General features: G+C 32.7%; 1 protein-coding gene across 1 annotated transcript in view; it reads right to left on the bottom strand.

Annotated features, from left to right (window-relative positions):
* Positions 1 to 2,389: 2,389 nt before the first annotated feature.
* Positions 2,390 to 22,543, bottom strand: part of LOC127719956 (caspase-3-like) — a 29,188-nt gene continuing 9,034 nt past the window's right edge. Inside the window, exons 5-10 of the mRNA XM_052226331.1 lie at positions 19,641 to 19,723; positions 17,964 to 18,137; positions 16,815 to 17,025; positions 11,670 to 11,843; positions 8,795 to 8,898; positions 2,390 to 8,372 (exon numbers count right to left, since the gene is read on the bottom strand). Coding sequence (XP_052082291.1) covers positions 8,262 to 8,372; positions 8,795 to 8,898; positions 11,670 to 11,843; positions 16,815 to 17,025; positions 17,964 to 18,137; positions 19,641 to 19,723 — 857 coding nt within the window. The 3' untranslated portion in view covers positions 2,390 to 8,261. The remainder of the gene's footprint in view (positions 8,373 to 8,794; positions 8,899 to 11,669; positions 11,844 to 16,814; positions 17,026 to 17,963; positions 18,138 to 19,640; positions 19,724 to 22,543) is intronic.

Raw genomic sequence — 22,543 nt, 5'->3', positions numbered from 1 at the left:
ATATCTTAAGAGAAATAGTCCCCAAGGGTGATTGGGGAATAGAAATATGGTCACTACAGGTCTTCTTCCGACTGGTAGTAAAACCTTTGCCAAAGTGGGGCATCCGTTTGACTGCGGGATGTATCAAGTACGCAGCAATGTCCGGTCAGAATGGGGATGTTAAATCTGATGTCTTGTATGGAGAGAATGCAACGTTGTCTGCACTTTAAGAACCCTTGCAACAACTCTCTGTCTCTATCCAATATACCCTCATTTTCCAGTGGCAGTCAAAATTTTCCCGACCTTATCCCGGATGGCCTCAATTACAACACTTACCCATTAAATATATTGTTAATTTGTTCTCGTCCTGAACATGCATGAAATATTTGCCACTGGACGTTAAGCAACTAACAATCAATCAATCAATCTTAGAGAAATAAAGGCTTTAGAGCAAATGCAATGAGATTTCCATTCTAATTAATATTTCCAAGGGCATTTACTGGTTAAAAATATTTGATCAGAACTTATTTTCGAAAGTGTCAAAGACCTTGCTGATATAAACCTATGATATAAGTTTCATAAAATTCCGGCAGGAATTGAACACATGAGAGCGCTAACAATGCAATTTTCCATATAATCAATATTTCCAAGGGGCATAACTCTTTTAAAAAAAGTTGATCGGCACTGATTTTCGAATGATAACATAAACCTATAATATAAATTTCATAAAAATCTGGCAAGAATTGCACACATTAGAGCACTCATAAGGCAATTTTCCATATGATTAATATTTCCAAGGGGAATAACTCTTTTAAAATTATTGATCTGCACTGATTTTTAAATTCTTCAAAAACATTGCTGCTATAAACCTATCATTTAAATTTCATAAAATTCTGGCAAGAATTGTACACATGAAAGCGCTAACAATGCAATTTTCCATATAATTAATGTTTTCAAGGGGCATAACTCTTTTAAAAATAATTAATCGGCACTGATTTTCAAACCCATCCAAGACATTGCTAATATAAACCTATAATATAAGTTTCATAAAAATCTGCCAAGAATTGAACACATTAGAGCGCTAAAGATGCAATTTTCCATATAATTAAGGTTTCCAAAGGGCATAACTATTTTAAAAATAATTGATCAGCACTGATTTGGACATTGCTAATATAAACCTATGATATAAGTTTCATAAAAATCTGGCAAGAATTGTTCAAACGAGAGCGCTAACGATGCAATTTTCCATATAATTAATGTTTCCAAGGGGCAAAACTCTTTTAAAAATGATTGATCGGCACTGATTTTTGAACTCGTCCAAGACATTGCTGATATAAACCTACGCTATAAGTTTCATAAAAACCTGGCAAGAATTGTACTCTCAAGAGCGCTAACAAGACTGGACGGACGGACGCCTGGTATTTTTATGTCCCCCACAAATCGTTTCTGGGGGGACAATAATAGTTAATCATAATGCCATCCATTATCACAGACCATCTAGTATCCCCACACATAGCAATCCAAATATTTGTTGCAGATAGGACAAAAATCAGGGGTGAACTCTGGGGCTCTAGAAAATTAATCAGTCTGATTGCATCCCTTTTATCTATAAGATCAATGTTAACCCTTACTATGCGGTGACCGTCATAGGAAGGGATTACCCAAACTACCGTTATTTGGCTCCAATTGCTCTCCATACTTTTAGAGGTCAACTTTATGACATTAATTTCGAAGTTGATGCATGTTTCCTCAACCTGAGGCTATTTATTGTCATGTTTCTCAAGTTTAACGTGCATTTTCAGCTCAAATACCAATTTGGAAAATTGAAATCGAAAAAAAAATGTTTTTTCTGGAGGGGTGGGCTTCCCTTCGGTGTCAGACACGTACACGCAGATCAGAGGCCTAAAACTTTAAAAATTAGTGTAAACCTGCGGGAATATAACTACTGATCGTGTTTATTATTGAAATCCACTTAGTGAAATACTACTTCAGGTTGCAGGTCCAGTTGAAGCCAAAAATCGGGAAAAATTAAAATTCCAGATTTTTGGTGCAAATGACCTTCTTTAGACTGCTGTACCAAGAACAGTTTAACCCGACTTAGGCTATGTTGTGATTAATGTGTTCACTGTGGTCCACTCTACATGCAGGCTACAGTAAGATACATCTATCAGCATCCCTCAGTCTTCCTGGTCAAGAAATAGGACTTGCACTGATGACCAACTTTGGAGCTAATTCCCACGCACCCCACCCTGTGATCCCCTATCTTAGATTTAAAGGAATCAATATGCATCAGCAGCAGGGTAAAACTCATTTGCATGTAATTTGCATATTTTTGCAAATAAACGAAAATTAGATATTTTCTGAAAATAATTCAACATGGTAAGTGTTAAATTTATAACATAAGCAGTGATATTTATCATTCATTATATTTTTAATCATAAACAATTATTACCTACAATAGATTACAAATAAAGCACTGGTATCGTTTGAATGAAGATATTTAACAATATCACAATTTTGTATAAAAAATTTTGAAATACAATTCAAAACAACAAATATTAAACAGTTTTCTGTTTAGTTTGTAAATTGAGATATTTTGGCAGTTTTTACCTCTAAAGAAGTGGCTACTGTTGATAATTGAGAAGTGTCAAATGTTGGCACTTTGTGCCAAGACCATTTTTTATTTATGTCATAATAAAATTCATAGTTCAATTAGTTTTGGACAACTAGTAATTAAAATAGGTAAACTAGTGATTCATCATATGACCAAGTAAGAAGGATCATTAACTGTTCAGACATTTCATGTTTTGACAAAGAGTTTTACATACGACTATTAAAAATCATGCAGTTATCTTTTTGGTAAATGTTAATACTTCTGTCTTAAATTTTGGTAAAAAATGTACTTTTATCTAAGGCACCAAATAAGTTAAAATATGACAAGAGCCAAACTATTCCAATTTACAGTTTATATCAACTAAATCATTATTTGCTCAACACATGAAGACACAATTGGTTTTATGGTAGTACCTATAGTCTTATTACAGTAGATTGTTTAATCCTTATAGAAATTATGTCTTAAAATTTCACCTTAATAAGGTAGATGGCAGTTTTAAATTAAAATAGACAGAATTTTTAAATAATTTTCCAAAATGTAGTTTATATCATGCTATTTTCAAAAATATAATAAAAAGTATGGGTCACAGAGCTTTTTTTCCAAGTTGTGCAAATTTGTCAGATTTTGTTAATATTATACAAGGAAAAACCAATTTTGTGTGATAAAAAGAAAATGGTCCACAGAATTTTAAGATAGAATATGAGAGGATAGCTCTTATAATGTGCTTTCAGAAAATAAAATTAAAACTTAGGGTCATGTGACTTGTTTTCTTGCTATAAAACAAGAGAGGTAGATTAACTACACATTCCTTAATAAAAATAATGTTATCTGAGTTATCTCCCCTTATATGACAAAGTCGAAAAAAAATTAAATCAAACAAAACCATTAACAGTAGAAATAATAAGATAAAACTATATTTTTCTTCATTGTAATTAATAGTCTTACAAATGAATTACATTCCTACCTAAAAAAAAATGCATATTTCAATAAAGATCTAGACAGATTGTATTCTGCTATTTTTCAATTCCAAATGACAAAAATTCAGTTCTAAAATTAATTAAGTTCAGTCTCAGATGAAACTGCTTCATTTGGGTGATATTGCCTTAAATAGATTCACCAGAGTTCCACTAGAACATTACATTGTGATATTGATTCGATAGATTTACCAGAAGTACAATCAAACACTTGCGATTTCAATATCTAACACATGTTTAGAATATGTCTTGGTAGAATCAAAGTTCAACTGATCTCTTGCAATTAAAATTGGTCAACATTTGAATGGTTTATGTTGTAATTTAAATAAAAAGAGTATATTGAAAGCAATAAAATTATGCATCGACAATAAGTTCAAATTACAGATTTAGAAAGCCTAGTTGTGATTCCATGAAGAGAATTAAAAATCTAAAAATTTTAAGATGAGATTGGCAATTTCAGAATGAATCTCTCTTTTTATGTATTGAAAACATGAAAAACACATTTCACATCAGCGTCAAGTTATTTTGGAAATTGATTTAATTAGCATAGTACATGTTTAATATACATAGTATAATATTTATACAATTTTACAGAGATAAAAATAATTTCTACCTTTCTTTTTTACATACAAATGTTGTTAAAACCTTTCTATATACATAAATTATCGACATTAAAGACAACACCACTTATAAATTACTTTGTGGTAATTAACAAGTGTTTTTGTCTTTAATGTCTATAATTTCTTACTTTTTCAAAGACAATTGTGAATACCTATAGGTATCTACTTGTTTATTACCCTACCACACAATCACCACTCCAGGTGTGGGTTCACCCTATACAACTACATATATACAAAAAGGTTAAGGAAATGTTGATTTTCTCTTTGTTAGCTCTGTTAATCAAAGGCTTGAGCCATACATACATAAAATCTTAGACAAATTTGTGCAATAAAATCAAGATGTATTCATTGCTTTCATTACATTAAAAATATTAAATCACTTTAAACATAAATAATAGCACTCTTTAAAATCAAATTCAATGTTTTATAATCTGGATGTACATACATACACATGTTAACACAAACACATGTTAAAATGTACATATTAACACAAACACATGTTTAAATGTACATTTTAATACAAACGTAAGTTCAGAAGCTGTTACTGACTAATTAATTGATGCATATATGTACTGGTTAAGTACAAGTCACTGTAAAAAATTCACACTCTTTCTTTAATATTGTTTATCAAACAGAAAGTCTGTTTAGGAATATTAAAAAATACGTTTCTAGTGTTTAAAAACCAAGATATGTTTTTTTTCCCCATTTATTGACTGCTTTTTCACTTTGCTAATAATCTTATTGTGTGCACACAGCAGAAGGCATATATCATGCTGTAAATATTACTTAAAAATGGAACTCCTTTTTAGTCAAATATGTCATTTGGGTATAAATTAAAAGTGATCATGTGCTCATTTGTCTAATCCATACACAAAATAGATTTTACAATATATATTTGGCACATTTCGTCAGCTAAAATTCACAAAATTATAGCACAATCTTTTTTGCTATAATTTGACTTTCTGCAACTATCAATCTATCAATCAACCTTATACAATATACTATAAGGTAGATTTGTTCTGGAACAAATACATATATTGTAAATTATTTGGCATAGTTTTGATTTGCTTAATCTAACATAATTAAGTGATAAATGGATATGTATTTGTTAATAATGGAAGCAGCAAATTATGATAAGACCATATACATGTAGATTAATGAAATATTGTAACAAAATTGATATATAAGTAATATACTTTGAATGGATGTGTTAGTATTCACATGAAAGCTCCCAACAACATGATGTGAAATGTTGGCATTAAAAACCTTCAATCAGCTAAAAACATGCAGCTCCTCATTAGACAATTACTTATAAAAAGCCTGCTCAATATCTACTTCCACAAAACAAAATTGACAAGAATTAATTTCTCGGTCTAAAAGAAACCATTGATTCTGTCAAATATAAGCGCACTGGAGAAAAAGTTAATTGATTGATTTGCAAAAATCACAGCACTATCTGCAAACAAGATAAAACTTACATCAGAAGAAAAGTCATCAGGATAAAAAACTAGAGGCTCTAAAGAGCCTGTGTCGCTCACCTTGGTCTATGTGAATATTAAACAAAGGACGCAGATGGATTCATGACAAAATTGTGTTTTGGTGATGGTGATGTGTTTGTACATCTTAATTTACTGAACATTTTTCCTGCTTACAATTATCTCTATCTATAATTAACTTGGCCCAGTAGTTTCAGAGGAGAAGATTTTTGTAAAAGATTACTAAGATTTACGAAAAAATGGTTAAAAATTGACTATAAAGGGCAATAACTCCTAAAGGGGTCAACTGACAATTTCGGTCATGTTGACTTATTTGTAGATCTTACTTTGCCGACATTTATTGTTTTTTACAGTTTATCTCTATCTATAATAATATTCAAGATAATAACCAAAAACAGCAAAATCACCTTAAAATGACCAATTCAGGGGCAGCAACCCAACAACGGGTTGTCAGATTCATCTGAAAATTTCAGGGCAGATAGATCTTGACCTGATAAACAATTTTACTTCATGTCAGATTTGCTTTAAATGCTTTGGTTTTTGAGTTAAAAGCCAAAAACTGAATTTTACCCCTATGTTCTATTTTTAGCCGTGGCGGCCATCTTGGTTGGTTGACCAGGTCACGCCACACATTTTCAAAACTAGATAACCAAATGATGATTGTGGCCAAGTTTGGTTTAATTTGGCCCAGTTGTTTCAGAGGAGAAGATTTTTGTAAAAGATTACTAAGATTTACGAAAAATGGTTAAAAATTGACTATAAAGGGCAATTACTCCTAAAGGGGTCAACTGACCATTTCGGTTATATTGACTTATTTGTAAATCTTACTTTGCTGAACATTATTGCTGTTTACAGTTTATCTCTATCTATAATAATATTCAAGATAATAACCAAAAACAGCAAAATTTCCTTAAAATTACCAATTCAGGGGCAGCAACCCAATAACGGGTTGTCCGATTCATCTGAAAATTTCAGGGCAGATAGATCTTGACCTGATAAACAATTTTACTTCATGTCAGATTTGCTTTAAATGCTTTGGTTTTTGAGTTAAAAGCCAAAAACTGAATTTTACCCCTATGTTCTATTTTTAGCCGTGGCGGCCATCCTGGTTGGTTGACCAGGTCACGCCACACATTTTTAAAACTAGATAACCAAATGATGATTGTGGCCAAGTTTGGTTTAATTTGGCCACGGAGTTTCAGAGGAGAAGATTTTTGTAAAAGATTACTAAGATTTACGAAAAATGGTTAAAAATTGACTATAAAGGGCAATTACTCCTAAAGGGGTCAACTGACCATTTCGGTTATATTGACTTATTTGTAAATCTTACTTTGCTGAACATTATTGCTGTTTACAGTTTATCTCTATCTATAATAATATTCAAGATAATAACCAAAAACAGCAAAATTTCCTTAAAATTACCAATTCAGGGGCAGCAACCCAATAACGGGTTGTCCGATTCATCTGAAAATTTCAGGGCAGATAGATCTTGACCTGATGAACAATTTTACCCCATGTCAGATTTGCTCTAAATGCTTTGGTTTTTGAGTTATAAGCTAAAAACTGCATTTTACCCCTATGTTCTATTTTAAGCCGTGGCGGCCATCTTGGTTGGTTGACCGGGTCACGCCACACATTTTCAAAACTAGATACCCCAATGATGATTGTGGCCAAGTTTGGTTAAATTTGGCCCAGTAGTTTCAGAGGAGAAGATTTTTGTAAAAGTTTACGGACGACGGACGACGGACGCAGGACGACGGACGCAGGACGACGGACGCAGGACGACGGAGGACGGACGCAAAGTGATGAGAAAAGCTCACTTGACCTTTCAGGTCAGGTGAGCTAAAAATGATATTATTATGCAACTTTACTTAAAATAAAAATTAGGCCAATAATTCTAAACAAGACAAAACATTTTGGTAAATTAACTATCATGAAATTAGTGCATGGGTCATAATTTCCAAAAAAGTATGTCCACTTGAACAGAAGACAAAATATACCTGTAATTCTTCATTATGCTACACCATTTTCAAAAGATTTGTTAAAATCAGCAAGAAAAACCAATAAAAAATGGACTATTTGGGTAATTTTGGAAATACTGAATTGAGTAATAACAACTTAATCCTTACAATGTAAACTAAATTGAATTATAAGACTTCTTCGCATCATGATAAGCTTCAGAATAGTCTCTATACAACAAGAGGATAATATAATTAGTTTTGAACTAGTCTGGATAATCAAGGACTGTTTCAAATCATGATTAATTTTGAACTAGTGTGAATAATATAGGACTGTTTCAAATCATGATTAGTTTTAAACTAGTCTGAATAATATAGGACTGTTTCAAATCATGATTAGTTTTAAACTAGTCTGAATAATACGGGACTATTTCAAATCATGATTAATTTTGAACTAGTCTGAATAATATAGGACTGTTTCAAATGATTAGCTATAAACTAGCCTGAGTTTAAAATGATCACAGATATAACATTTCATAAGTTTATGCATGTCTATAATACATCGTAGAAGTTTTTCACATGAAACATCTTTCAACACTTTACCAGACAAAATGGAACATTTAACAAGGTGGTGGAAGCAGATAGAAGTCTTTTGTTAGATCATCTGTTATTATCATATCAGGGTCTGGCTTGCCATCAGGGATAATTGCATCTTGTATCATCAACTGTACCTATAAAGATTGAACAAAACAAAATTCAAATTCATATTATGCAGAAAATATAAAATAATAAAAATAAAACTATGTGAACTGGTATAAAAACAACAAACAAATGCACAAAATAAAACAAGTCTTCACCATGTTTTTATCTAGCATAGCTACAGATCAATAACAATGTCCAGTCTCCTAAAACATTTTTATCATATCAAAACTTTTTGTTCATTGACAAATATATTGGCTCATTTGACTACCCTGGTTGAATCCATCAGAAGTGTAATCAGGGTATTCTGGTGTAAGCACATTTTTCGCAATATTTTTATATAAGCAGTAGTGAATAAATTTTGATGTGCAAAATTTTTGGCACTTTGTGTCAATAATATGTTTTAATTTTGGCTTAATGATATTCATTGTTCATTTATTCAATATCATAATACCTGTATCATCATCTGTTTGAATGTCATGTTGTTGGCAGCCTTACACATCACAGACATCAGGGCACCAATGACCCACGATCCCTTCACTACTGAATCATTTCTTCCTACAAAATGTAAAATAAGTCATAATTCGATGCTTAAAAGTGACAGTATTTTTATCTCATTTTGTATCTTTATTACCATACATAACATATTTAGTAAATATGAATGGAATAAATAGTCATTTCCAAAAGTATATGAATAATATTGTGTTTAAATTGTTTCACATTTTGTCATGTTTAGGCCTTTTATAGCTTGCTAAGCAGTAATGATTTTGTTCATTGTTTAAGATTGTACCCATGCAAGGGTCTGGAAGTGGTCATATTTGCCAGTCATGACCTAAACTGAAAGTTATTTGTCCTAAACAGCAGATTGGAATTTAGGACAAATTAATTTTTTTACAGAAATAATTTCGGTCATTTCATTGAGATGGGGTTTCTTAATCACCATTATGCACTTGTAATTGTTTTGTAATTCCTTTCCTGTAATAAAACTGCCACTCAAGTATAGTATGATAATCCTGAGGGCCCTCTTATAACTGATTAATGCCTCTGGGAAATATAGGCTAATGATGGCTAATCACTTTTAACCTGCATTTTTAATTCACACCTCACAGTGATCACAAGCTCAGAACTAATATCATAAAGAAATTAAAATTCCATAACAACTTTCTTCATTATTTAATTACTTTTCAGCAAAGACAATCATCAATTCTAATTTAAAAATTAAAACTAAAACTAATTTATGTTGAAAAAAAGAAAGAGTCAAACGTGTGCTTTATTTACTATGTAATAGGCATGTGTGAATTTGTTTTCACCAGATTAGGCACTTAATCGTAAAATGCAAAATGATTTCATGCTTAATTAAACGAGTGTGACTATTATCTGTTATATTCCAACACTTTTGAAGGTAATAAAATTAAAAGTCCGGTGATTTCCTGTCAATTTGATAAACAGAACAAATCCCGGAAAAAACCCTGAATCATGTGAATTACTTGTACTTTATTATAATTTTTTTACTTGAAACATTCAGTTTCTATGTCGTCTTCTAAATCGAAAGAACGTTAGTGATTCCGGAGAAACTTACCATTTTGAGTTATGAGTTATTAAAATCACTTCAATTTTAAACTGTTGCATTCCATAAATTGTTCTTGAACTTTTTTAGAATAACGATAAGAAAATTCATGAAGTAAATGCAATGAACAGTCATTACAAGTTCGCTGATGCTATGAATTATGACAGTTTGAAAAAAGGGCCCCAACTTTTAAGTCATCTCAAAATGACCGAAATTGTGTGAAAATTTTTCGGATCCTTGTACCCATGTCATTTGGACTCTGGTGGATAGTTATCTCATTGGCAATAATACCAATCGTGTACTTCTAAGATGTTGGCCGGTAATCTAGTTCTTCCTATTCCATTTATTGTTATGTTGACAAAATGAACAGACTTTATATACAGGATGAATAACTACAGTATTACCAGACTTAGGTTATATATGTATAAGATATCTCCTCCCTCCTTAGGAGCAGAGGTATAATAAGTTTTTTTTATAAACATACCTATAAATAGTTATGAGGCATGATTTTGGGGGCAGACCCTCATATTCTCTTCCCAATTTGAAATACAAGAAAGAAAATTCAATAGTATACTTATCAATGTTATATCATAAATTTTGCTTCATGAATTCATACCATAAGATAAATGACAAAACATTGCATGCTTTATCAAATTATTTTCATGTTGAGGACATATTACATTTAGAAGATTGTATCATACTTCCAATCTACAATCCCTTCTCCTTTTCCCTGAATGTGACCTACCGATTTAGACTTATTACCAGGTTTGTACTAACATGAGCAACACCACCGGTGCCACATGTGAAGCAGGATCTGCTTACCCCTTACCGAGCATCTGCGATCACCCCCAGTTTTTTGTGGGGTTCGTTTTGCTCGGTTTAAAGTTTTCTATGTTGTGTTTTCTGTACTGTGTACTATTGTGTGTCTGTTGGTCTTTTTCTTTTTAAGTCATGGCTTTGTCAATATAAAAAAGTTGTGGTATGATCGCCAATGAGACAACAACTCTCCACAAGAGACCACATGACACAGAAATTAACAGCTATAGGTCACCATACGGCCTTCAACAATGAGCAAAGCCCATACCGCATAGTCAGCTATAAAAGGCCCCGAAATCACAAATGTATAAAAACAATTCAATTGAGAAAACTAATGGCCTAATTAATGAACAAAAAAATGAACGAAAAACAAATATGTAACACAGCAACAAACAACAACCACTGAATTACAGGCTCCTGACTTGGGACAGGCACATCATACAGAATGCGGCGGGGTTAAACATGTTAGCAGTTTATTTTGACTTATGAGTTTGAATGTCCCTTATCTTTCCCCTCTCTTTTCCAAACAGAAATGTAACAATGGCATCAGATGATTCAAACTTGGTTGGTTGGAAGGAAGTTGAAATGTCAGAATTTTTATGAGGTTTCAGTTTAAAAATTGTAAAACATTCTGACTTACATGACAACTTTGTCTGAATTATAAAGAATTACGACGACATCAATTTTAGTAAATATTATTTTCTGTCAGTATTTCAAGGAGAAAGGAATCATCTACATATATTTAATTCAATATATGTTAGAATATATAAGTATTCAGTAAACAGGAAGTTAACAATCAATGAATCTGAAACCACATGACACAGCATGTTCATTTAAAGACTGATAATAAATTACAGGAAGATCTGATTTATAGTTCCTGAGGAAATACCAATGGAATATCATGTGATTGACAGACGGAATATCTACATCCTAATTTGATACATACCCAGTGTTGAAGCTTTACAGATATATGTATCTAGTTTCTTGTTTGGGAGAGCTACAGAATCTCTCTGATCTGCCAGGACCTCTCTACCACTCACTGTCCTTATCAGTTGTTTAGGATTTGTTGGTGTTTCTTCTTGCACCCCTCTTGAATATACTTCATCATGGATATCACTTCCTGTATCAAAATATATTCATATAAATTTTATTATAAACTGTTGACACAGAGATATGCCTCTTCTGTCGGCATAAATTTCAGAAAAGGACAATCTGATGGACAGCAACATTGCTAATCAATTCAAAGTCGCTGGACAAACTAGTGGGCAGGGCTTGGAAATGGTTGTCAAACTGAGATGTACAAACAGCAGTGTAACTTTATAGAAAATATTGTCTATTGTAAGTAATTCCTATCAAACTAACTTAATCATAAAACTTAACATTGAAAGTCACTGGACCATGACCTAGGGGGGCAGGGCCTTAAAATAGTCGTCAAACTGATATGTACTGATAGTAATGCAACTTTATAGAAAATATCATTGATCTATCGCAAGTAGTTCATATCAAACTAACTTATGCAGAAAACTTATCATGGAAAATTGCAAATTAATTGAAAGTCACTGAACCATGAACTAGGGAGCAGGTCCTCAAAATAGTCATCAAACTGATATGTACTGATAGTAATGCATCTTCATACAAAATATCAATGATCTATCACTAGTAGTTCCTATCAAACTAACTTAAGCAGAAAACTTGACAATTGTTGACGCCATCATAGCAGCCGTCGCCGCAGCCATCGTCTGAAAATCAATCCCTATGTCTCGCAGGCGAGACAAAAACTGTATACTGTGGATTCATTTATTTTCGTGGGTATAAATTTTCGTGGATTGAGAAAAACTTGCATTTTCATGGATATTTGATTTCGTGGTTTTACCAATTTCTGCATAAAAAGCCAATAGAAAATTTGTAATTCGTTGAACATTTGAATTCGTGGTTCACCTGTACCCACGAAACCCACGAAAATTGGTATCCAACGAATAATAATGAATCAACAGTATGTAAATTTGCAATTCTATGTAGGATTGATTTATTGTTGGTGTTTAATATAAAATAAGATGTGGTATGATTGCTAATGAGACAAATATCCACCAGAGTTCAAATGAAGTAAATGTAAGCAATTATCATGATTATAGGCAACCTTACATCCTTCAACAATAAGAAAAACCCATATTGTATGGTTGCCTATAAAAGGCTCTGACATGAAAAATGAGAAACAATTCAAATGAGAAAACTAACAGCCTAATTTAAAACAAAACAATTTACGATAAACAAATATGACATGTACACGAACCAACAACAACCACTGAACTACAGGCTCCAGACTTGGCACAGGCACATAAAGAATTTGGCAGGTTAAACATTTTTGTGGACGCCCAACCCTCCCCTAACCTGGGACAGCGGTGTAACAGCACAACATAAAAACAAACTTTAATAAAATGCTCCGCAGGGCGCAGCTTGATACTACCGCAGAGGTCGAACCCTGAACAGTTGGGGCAAGTATGGACACAATATTCAAGCTTGATACAGCTCTGAATTTGGATTGTGATTAAATATTTGACACAGCATAGGTTTCTGACACAGAATGAATGTGGTCTAAGAACTTAAAAATTTTAAACTGGACATTCACCTATTATGGTCCAATATCCAAAATCTAAATACATGGTTAGATTCAGCATATCAAAGAACCCCAAGAATTCAATTTTTGATGAAATCAAACAAAGTTTAATTTTGGACCCTTATGACCTCAATGTGGACAAAGTTGATAACGGGGACCAAAAATCAAAAATCTAAATGCATGGTTAGATTCAGCATATCAAAGAACCCCATATATTCAATTTTTGTTGAAATCAAACAAAGTTTAGTTTTGGACCCCGATTTGGACCAACTTGAAAACTGGGCCCATAATCAAAAATCTAAATACATGTTTAGATTCAGCATATCAAAGAACCCTAAAAATTCAATTTTTGTTAAAATCAAACTAAGTTTAATTTTGGACCCTTTGGACCTTAATGTAGACCAATTTGAAAACGGAACCAAAAATTAAGAATCTAAATACACGGTTAGATTCGGCATATCAAAGAACCCCAATAATTAAATTTTTGATGAAATCAAACAAAGTTAAATTTTGGACCCTTTGGACCTCAATGTGGACCAATTTAAAAACGGGGCCCAAAATCCAAAAACTTAATACACGATTAGATTCAGCATATTAAAGAATCCCAAGAATTCAAGAATAAAACCCCATTGAAATTGATCAAGAAATAAGCAATTTATACGAAGTATCTTCTTTTGCACAATACTGTGCAATTGAATATTTCTTGCTATTGCGCAATACTGTACAATTGACAATTTCTTGCTATTGCGCAATATTGTGCTATTGGATATTTCTTGCTATTGCGCAATACTGTGCAATTGAAGATTTCTTGTTATTGCGCAATACTGTGCAATTGAAGATTTCTTGCTATTGTGCAATACTGTGCAATTGAAAATTTCTTGCTATTGCACAATACTTATTATATAATAATTTACACATCCTGTTTGGTGTGTATCTCCTACCATATCATTATTATTTGCTTTTAAATATTAATCAGAAATAACCAACTTAAAATGGAAAATTTTAAAAGAAAAAAAAAAAGGAAAAAAAGAAAAAAAAAGAAAAAAAAAAATCCCCCCCCCCCCAAATTTTTTGAACCCCCTTATGATTCATCACCCCCAAACTCAATCCCAGCCTTCCCTTTGTGGTATGGTACCTTGCAGTACAATTTCAGAGAGATCCATACACTTGAACACAAGTTATTGTCTGGAAAATAGAAAAATGCTTATTTTTGGCCCCTTTTTGGCCCCCAATTCCTAAACGTTTCGGGCAATTACCCCCAAACTCAATTCCAGCTTTCCCTTTGTGATATGGAACCTTGTAGTACAATTTCAGAAATATCCAAACACTTACACACAAGTTATTGTCATGAAACTAGAAAAATGCTTGTTTTTTGCCCCTTTTTTGGCCCCTAATTCCTAAAATTTTGAGGCAATTACCCCCAAAATCAATTACAGCCTTCCCTTTGTGATAAGGAACCTTGTGGTACAATGTCAGAGAGATCCATACACTTACACACAAGTTATTGTCTGGAAGTTACAAAAATGCTTATTTTTGGCCCCTTTTTTGGCCCCTAATTCCTTAACTGTTGGTACCATAACCCCCAAAAGCAATCCCAACCTTCCTTTTGTGGTATTGAACCTTATGGTAAAATTTCATGGAGATCCATTTACTTAAACTAAAGTTAGAGTGCGAAAACCAATGTGTCTTCGGACGACGCAGGATGACGACGACGACGACGACGACGCCAACGTCATACCAATATACGACCAAAAAATTTTTAATTTTTGCGGTCGTATAAAAAACACCACTTTTAGCACTATTGGCTATGTAGTGGTGGCCACCCTTGTGGTGGAGGAAGCCTGAGTTTTCCGGAGAGAACCATTTCCTTCAGCAGGAAAGTTGGAAATCCTAGTCAATTAAGATTGCAGTGAACACACCTGTCACTTGCGTGGTTTGAACTCACCTCACCATTGACGGGCTAGTGAAACAGTAGACAAACTACTTAGATTGCTTTGCCACTACAGCCCCTTTTTAGGAAGCATGGCTTCCAAAAGGGTTGTATTTTCTGGATTGTTCTGCAAATTTTATTTGTGTCCTAGTGACAGTTAGCTGAAATGGACACTTAATAAGGGTTTGCCATTTTAAACAAGAATGTGTACATAGTACACTGATGCCCCACTCGCACTATCATTTTCTTTGTTCGGTGGACTGTGAAATTGGGGTCAAAACTCTAATTTGGCATTAAAATTAGAAAGATCATATCATAGGGAACATGTGTACTAAGTTTCAAGTTGATTGGACTTCAACTTCATCAAAAACTACCTTGACCAAAAACTTTAACCTGAACAGGCACTATCATTTTCTATGTTCAGTGGACCGTAAAATTCGAGTCAAAACTCTTATTTGGCATACAAATTAGAAAGATCATATCATAGGAAACATGTGTACTAAGTTTCAAGTTGATTGGACTTCAACTTCATCAAAAACTACCTTGACCAAAAACTTAAACCTGAAGCGGGACAGACGGACGAAAGGACGTACTGACGGACAGACGAACAGACGAACGAACGAACCCACAGACCGAAAAACATAATAATTGATAATGCTCCTAGGTGGGGCATAAAAAACCTGTATTAAAGAATTAATTTGAGTGACTGCAAATTCTGAAAGTTTCAATGATGTTGACTGTGCATCATATAGATTTGATCTATTTTCTTTTGAATTAAATGAAACAATATTTTGTCTTGTTAAAGGTGGATCATTGGTATATATTTCCTCAGATAGAATTTCCTTATACTTTGCCAGAATGTAGATTTTTCAATGCTTTTTTCAAAAATATAATAAAAAGTATGGGTCACTGTGCTATTTTTCAAGCTACAAGTCAAGCAAAATTGCACAAATTTGCACAGATTGTTCATGAAAAAACACTTTTTTTGTTAATAAAAAGAAAACTATGAAATAGAATTTTGAAATGAAATATGAGAAGATATGTATTGAAATATGCTTTAAGAAAATAAAAAGAAAAAATGATGTCACCGACCTTGTTTTCTTGCTACAAGTCAAAATTGAAATTTCTCTATCATTCCTTTAAAAAAATTTAGCCATTTGAGTTATCTCCCCTTAAATGGCTAAGTTGACCATTTGATTCAAACAAACACAAATATTTGGTATTTGATAAATCAGTCAAAATAATGCAATAAATCGTTTATTTTTCTTTATTCCAATGAACAGTCTAACCAATTAATTTATTCCAATGAACAGTCTAACCCATTAATTGCAAATCTGTCTCAAAATTTGCAAATTTAATCAAAAAGCACACACACAATACAATGCAACTCATCACAGTTAAGCTGCTGACCCAATATGAAGATATTCTGTTTACTAGCTTATGAGAAAAATATTTATTGGACAGACGAACAGACAGACAAGGTTATTGTAATATATTCACCACTTTTAGAGTTGCGATATAATTACTATTGATTAATTTGAGCTTACCAATTTCACAGTCATCTAGTATAAATATCTTTGGTTTTCCCTTTAGATCTGAGACTTCATCAAACCTAGTTGTGATGCCCCAATACTCAATCCGCTCTCCATTGGTACCATACATACCATACTGATCACCCCTCGATATAATTATCACAAATAATGAATGATTTACACTAAAATCACGATTCCTTTCATTTTCCAGTATGTCACAGATTTCCTAAAAGAAAAACTCAAAAGTAACATATATATCATTGTTATTCTGTTTATTTTATAAGCTCTTACAAATAATTTCATATTTTCCTACAATGTACAAAAGCTGTGATTTGTAAGTTCTATTATAAAATAATTGAATTGATGGTGTTTTACTAAAATTAGGTACTTTTTAAACAGATACATGTATACTAGGTTTAAATACTTAATATTTCAGTCATGCATTAACACTAACATTCAATTTAAAACATGTTTTCTCGCTTGAACTGTTTTACATTTGTCATTTCGGGGTTTTTTAAAGCTTACTATGCCCTTGGGTTTTGCTCATTGTTGAAGACCTTACAGTGACCTATAGTTCTTAACTTCAAGGTTATTTGGTCTCTGGTGGTGAGTTGTCTGATTGGCAAGCACATCTTCTTTTTTATGTACATTTCATGGAAGGTAGTGATGTTGCTAAGTAATACAGTTTTTCTCAGAAGCTGACTGGAGTTATCATCTGGAAACATTTTCTTTAAGGTATAGGTATTAGAAAAGCTTTATAATCATGATATTGTACTGTTTGAAAGTGTTTTAAAGGACCAACAATTTAAAGGGATAATCCTGGACTGTTATTGCTGAAACTTTAAATCATTTCAATGTACTTTTGATCTTTTACATCAAATGACTATAAGACAGAAATGTGTGAACAAATGGTAAACTTATATCCTTTAGCAAAAATAGACTACAAATAAATAATGATAACTTAATCAAGGAAAGGAAATCCTTGTTTTACAAAACACATTAAGCAACACAACAGGTGCCACATATGGAGCAGCATCTATTTTAATACCCTTTCAGAGCTCCAGTATCTTTCACTTTTTCTTTATACATTTTATATGTAGATTTTTATGAACTGGAAAAGACTTTTCGGAAAAACTCTTCAAACAAAAGTTGAAATACACTCACAGCTGATGTTTTATCTTTATGTATCTGTAAGTCCCATTTGAACTGCTTTTTCATCTGCTGAAGCCATGTACATTCAACGTCTATACCATTTCCTTGATATAAAGCTTTATCTCTACTCTGTTTGTTTAGTATACACAAAACTCTACACTGCTTTCCTGGGTCTGTATCATATGTCTGTAATGAAAAAGAAAAAAAATTACTGAATATTTGAGAAACAATTTATTAATATATAAATAGGTGTACAAAACTGGAAAATTAACAATAGGTAACAAAACTTATCTCTTTCGTGGTAGATTTATGCATAGTGTTTCCAAAATCAAGAAAAAGCATATGGGGTTGCTTTTAGTATAAGATTTATTTAAGGTAAATTTCTGCTGCAGTTGTACTCCCCTGGATGCATCCATATTATACAGACGACTTTCGAATTCATGCACTTTCCCGTAAATTCCTATGTCACAATGTTATTACTTCACAGTTTGAACCAATGTTCGATGACGTAATTTACACCTTTGACCCGGGATCAATCGTTGTAACTCATTCATAAATAAACTGCTTCGCCAACCACAGCTGGATACGACCGCAGAGGTCCAATCCTGAACAGTTGGGGCAAAAAAGGACACAATTTTCAAGCTTGATACAGGTCTGAATTTGGATTGTAATTAAATATTTGACATATTTTAGGTTTCTGACACAGAATAAATGTAGTCAAAGAACTTAAAATTGGTTATATGATTTGATTTTATATTCAATTTTTGGTTTTTTGCAATACACTTTGCATCACCCCCAAAAACAATCCCAACCTTTCTTTAGTGGTATTGAACCTTTTGGTAAAATGTCATAGAGATCCATACACTTAAACTTAAGTTATTGTACGGAAACCAAATGTCTTCAGACGATGATGACGCAGACAACTACACCGATGACGACATGATAGCAATATACTACCCCATGCTGTCGTATAAAAACAACTCGAGATTGGTGTATTATTTTATAATTCTAATCCATTAAGTAACTGAGAAACTAAGAAAAACTTCTTGGAGTAGTTTAGCAGTTCCAGGAAAATATCAGATTCTATAATAGTGTATAGACTTTATATATAAAAATATATATATTAAAATCCATCATAGGTTTGAACGTTGTTTTCAATTTAGACTTGTTTATATTTTTTCGTTTGGGCTTGTATTATATTTGCCTTCAGGTTTATATGATCCGTTCATCCTATTTTGACTCCTCAAAATTCAAGAGTCTATCCTAAACTGAGGTAAATTGTATGACTTTCCAAATACCATTTCGATTCCTAACATCAATGAAGAGACTGGTATTTCTTAATCATAAGAAATCAGATGGACAAGGTATAATTTACATTTGTCATTACACATAGGTAGACATATATACATATATATTTTAACAAGTCTAAATTGAAAACAACTTGGATAAGGAAGTTAAGGACAGTTTTCCCAGAGGGCATAAATAAAATTATTTGTTGTAAGAAGATCAATTCGTCGTTACAGAACCTAAAGTACTACAGATAATGTCTTTGCTTGTATCCCAAAATGAAAACACCGGCAAACCATTGTTAGCTCATCACAACGTTTTGGTTTATGCTTTACAAAATATTACCCAGAATGCATTAGTTTCTGCAACAGTGAATTTGTAATGTAGAATATTGTTTCTTACCCTGTTTGACAGGAAATTCTCATCTAAATATTTCTTTCCTTTCTTTATCATATTCAGAGAATATGTCTCTGATGAAGGCCATCCTGTAATTATAAAGTACAATAAACATCTTTGTTTTTAATATTGTGGAATACATAAATTCAGATTAAACGCATCATTTAATATTGCAAACCAACAATGATAATAATATAAAAGATTAGCAATCCATTGTCCCCAGCTGAGGCACATAGTTTATATGTCCAAGGCCAAAAACTCCAGTAAATGTTTGTTTAGTATCTTTTAAACTTTTTCATAAGCATCTGATTAGAATTTTAGGAGTATAAAACTATGATTGATAACAATGTAATTTTCCACATAATTTCTATTTCCAAATAGTTGATCAATGCTTACTTTCAAATCAATCACAGACATTGCTAATAATAACAATCCTGTAAGCAAAGTAGGTTTGAAAGAGCTTACATACAATTTTCCATATAATTTATATTTCCAAGGGGCATTACTCCTTTTCGTTGATTTTCTGACTCGAACAGACATTGCTTGTATAATCTTTAATACAAATTTTATTTGTTTTTCCCTTTTTGTCGAGCCTTCGACTTTTGTCGAAAAAGCGAGACATAGCGATCCTACATTCCGTCGGCGGCGGCGGCGTCCACAAATATTCACTCTGTGGTTAAAGTTTTTGAAATTTTAATAACTTTCTTAAACTATCCTGGATTTCTACCAAACTTGGACAGAAGCTTGTTTATGATCATAAGATAGTATCCAGAAGTAAATTTTGTAAAAAAAAAATTCCATTTTTTCCGTATTTAACTTATAAATGGACTTAGTTTTTCTGCCAGGAAACATTACATTCACTCTGTGGTTAAAGTTTTTGAAATTTTGATAACTATCTTTAACTATCCTGGATTTCTACCAAACTTGGAAAGAAGCTTGTTTATGATCATAAGATAGTATCCAGAAGTAAATTTTGTAAAAAAAAAAAATCATTTTTTCAGTATTTTACTTATAAATGGACTTAGTTTTTCTTCCAGTTAACATTACATACAGTCTGCAGTTTAAGTTTTTAAAACATTTATTAGATTCATAAACTATCTTGGATTTTTACCAAACTTGGACAGAAGCTACTTACAATCAAAGGATAGTATAGAGAGGAATATTTTTATTAATTTTTTTCCTCATTTTTGTTGAGCCTGCGATTAACAGCAAAAGTAGGCGAGACACTGGGTTCCGCGTAACCCTTACAAATTTTTTTGCCCATAATTCCTAAATGGTTTGAGCCATAACCCCCCAAAGTCAATCCTAACCATCCCTTTGTAGTATGGAAACTTGTGGTATAATTTCAGAGAGATTCATACACTTTAACACAAGTTATTGTCTGGAAACTACAAAAATGCTTATTTGGGCCCCTTTTTTGGCCCCTATTTCCTAAACAGTTGGACCATAACCCCAAAATCAATCCCAACCTTCCTTTAGTGGTTATAAACCTTGTGTTAAAATTTTATTGATTTCTATTACTTATACTAAAGTTATTATCCGGAAACCATCTGTCTTCAGACGACGCTGACGACGTTAATTTTTCACTGTGTATAATTTTCGCAAAATAGAATAAAATGCTCCGCTGGGCGCAGCTTGATACGACCGCAGAGGTCTAACCCTGAACAGTTGGGGCAAGTATGGACACAACATTCAAGCTTGATACAGCACTGAATTTGGATTGTGATTAAATATTTGACACAGCATAGGTTTCTGACACAGAATGAATGTGGTCTAAGAACTTAAAAATTTTTAATTTACCTATTCAAACCATATCATTATTATTTGCTTTTATAAAATTGTTATAATATTCGAATTAGCTCTCGCCGCGATATAGCCTTTCTGTGCTAATGCGACGTAAAGCAAACAACAATCAATCAATCAATTTGCTTTTATATATAAATAAGAAATAACCAATTTAAAATGGAAAATTTTAAAGAAAAAAAATCTCCCCCCCCAAATTTTTTGAACCCCCTTATGATTCATCACCCCCAAACTCAATCCCAGCCTTCCCTTTGTGGTATGGAACCTTGCAGTACAATTTCAGAGAGATCCATACACTTGAACACAATTTATTGTCTGGAAACTAGAAAAATGCTTGTTTTTAGGCCCCTTTTTGGCCCCAAATTCCAAAATGTTTAGGGTAATTACCCCCAAACTCAAACCCAGCTTTCCCTTTGTGATATGGAACCTTGTAGTACAATTTCATAAAGATCCATACACTTACACACAAGTTATTGTCCTGAAATTAGAAAAATGCTTGTTTTTTTCCCCTTTTTGGCCCCTAATTCCTAAAATTTTGAGGCAATTACCCCCAAAATCAATCCCAGCCTTCCCTTTGTGGTATGGTACCTTGCAGTACAATTTCAGAGAGATCCATACACTTGAACACAAGTTATTGTCTGGAAACTAGAAAAATGCTTATTTTTGGCCCCTTATTCCAAAACGTTTTGGGCAATTACACCCAAACTCAATTCCAGCTTTCCCTTCGTGATATGGAACCTTGTAGTACAATTTCAGAAAGATCCATACACTTACACACAAGTTATTGTCATGAAACTAGAAAAATGCTTGTTTTTTGCCCCTTTTTTGGCCCCTAATTCCTAAAGTTTTGAGGCAATTACCCCCAAAATCAATCCCAGCATTTCCTTTGTGATATAGTACCTTGTGGTACAATGTCAGAGAGATCAATACACTAACACACAAGTTATGTCTGGAAGTTACAAAAATGCTTATTTTTGGCCCCTTTTGGGCCCCTAATTCCTTAACTGTTGGTACCATAACCCCCAAAATCAATCCCAACCTTCCTTTTGTGGTATTGAACCTTATGGTAAAATTTCATAGAGATCCATTCACTTAAATTAAAGTTA

This window comes from Mytilus californianus, unplaced genomic scaffold (assembly GCF_021869535.1).
Source record: "Mytilus californianus isolate M0D057914Y unplaced genomic scaffold, xbMytCali1.0.p SCAF_11, whole genome shotgun sequence".
Classification (NCBI taxonomy): domain Eukaryota; kingdom Metazoa; phylum Mollusca; class Bivalvia; order Mytilida; family Mytilidae; genus Mytilus; species Mytilus californianus.
The sequence above is the reverse complement of the archived record's forward strand: the minus strand, read 5'-3'. Positions and strand labels throughout refer to the sequence as shown.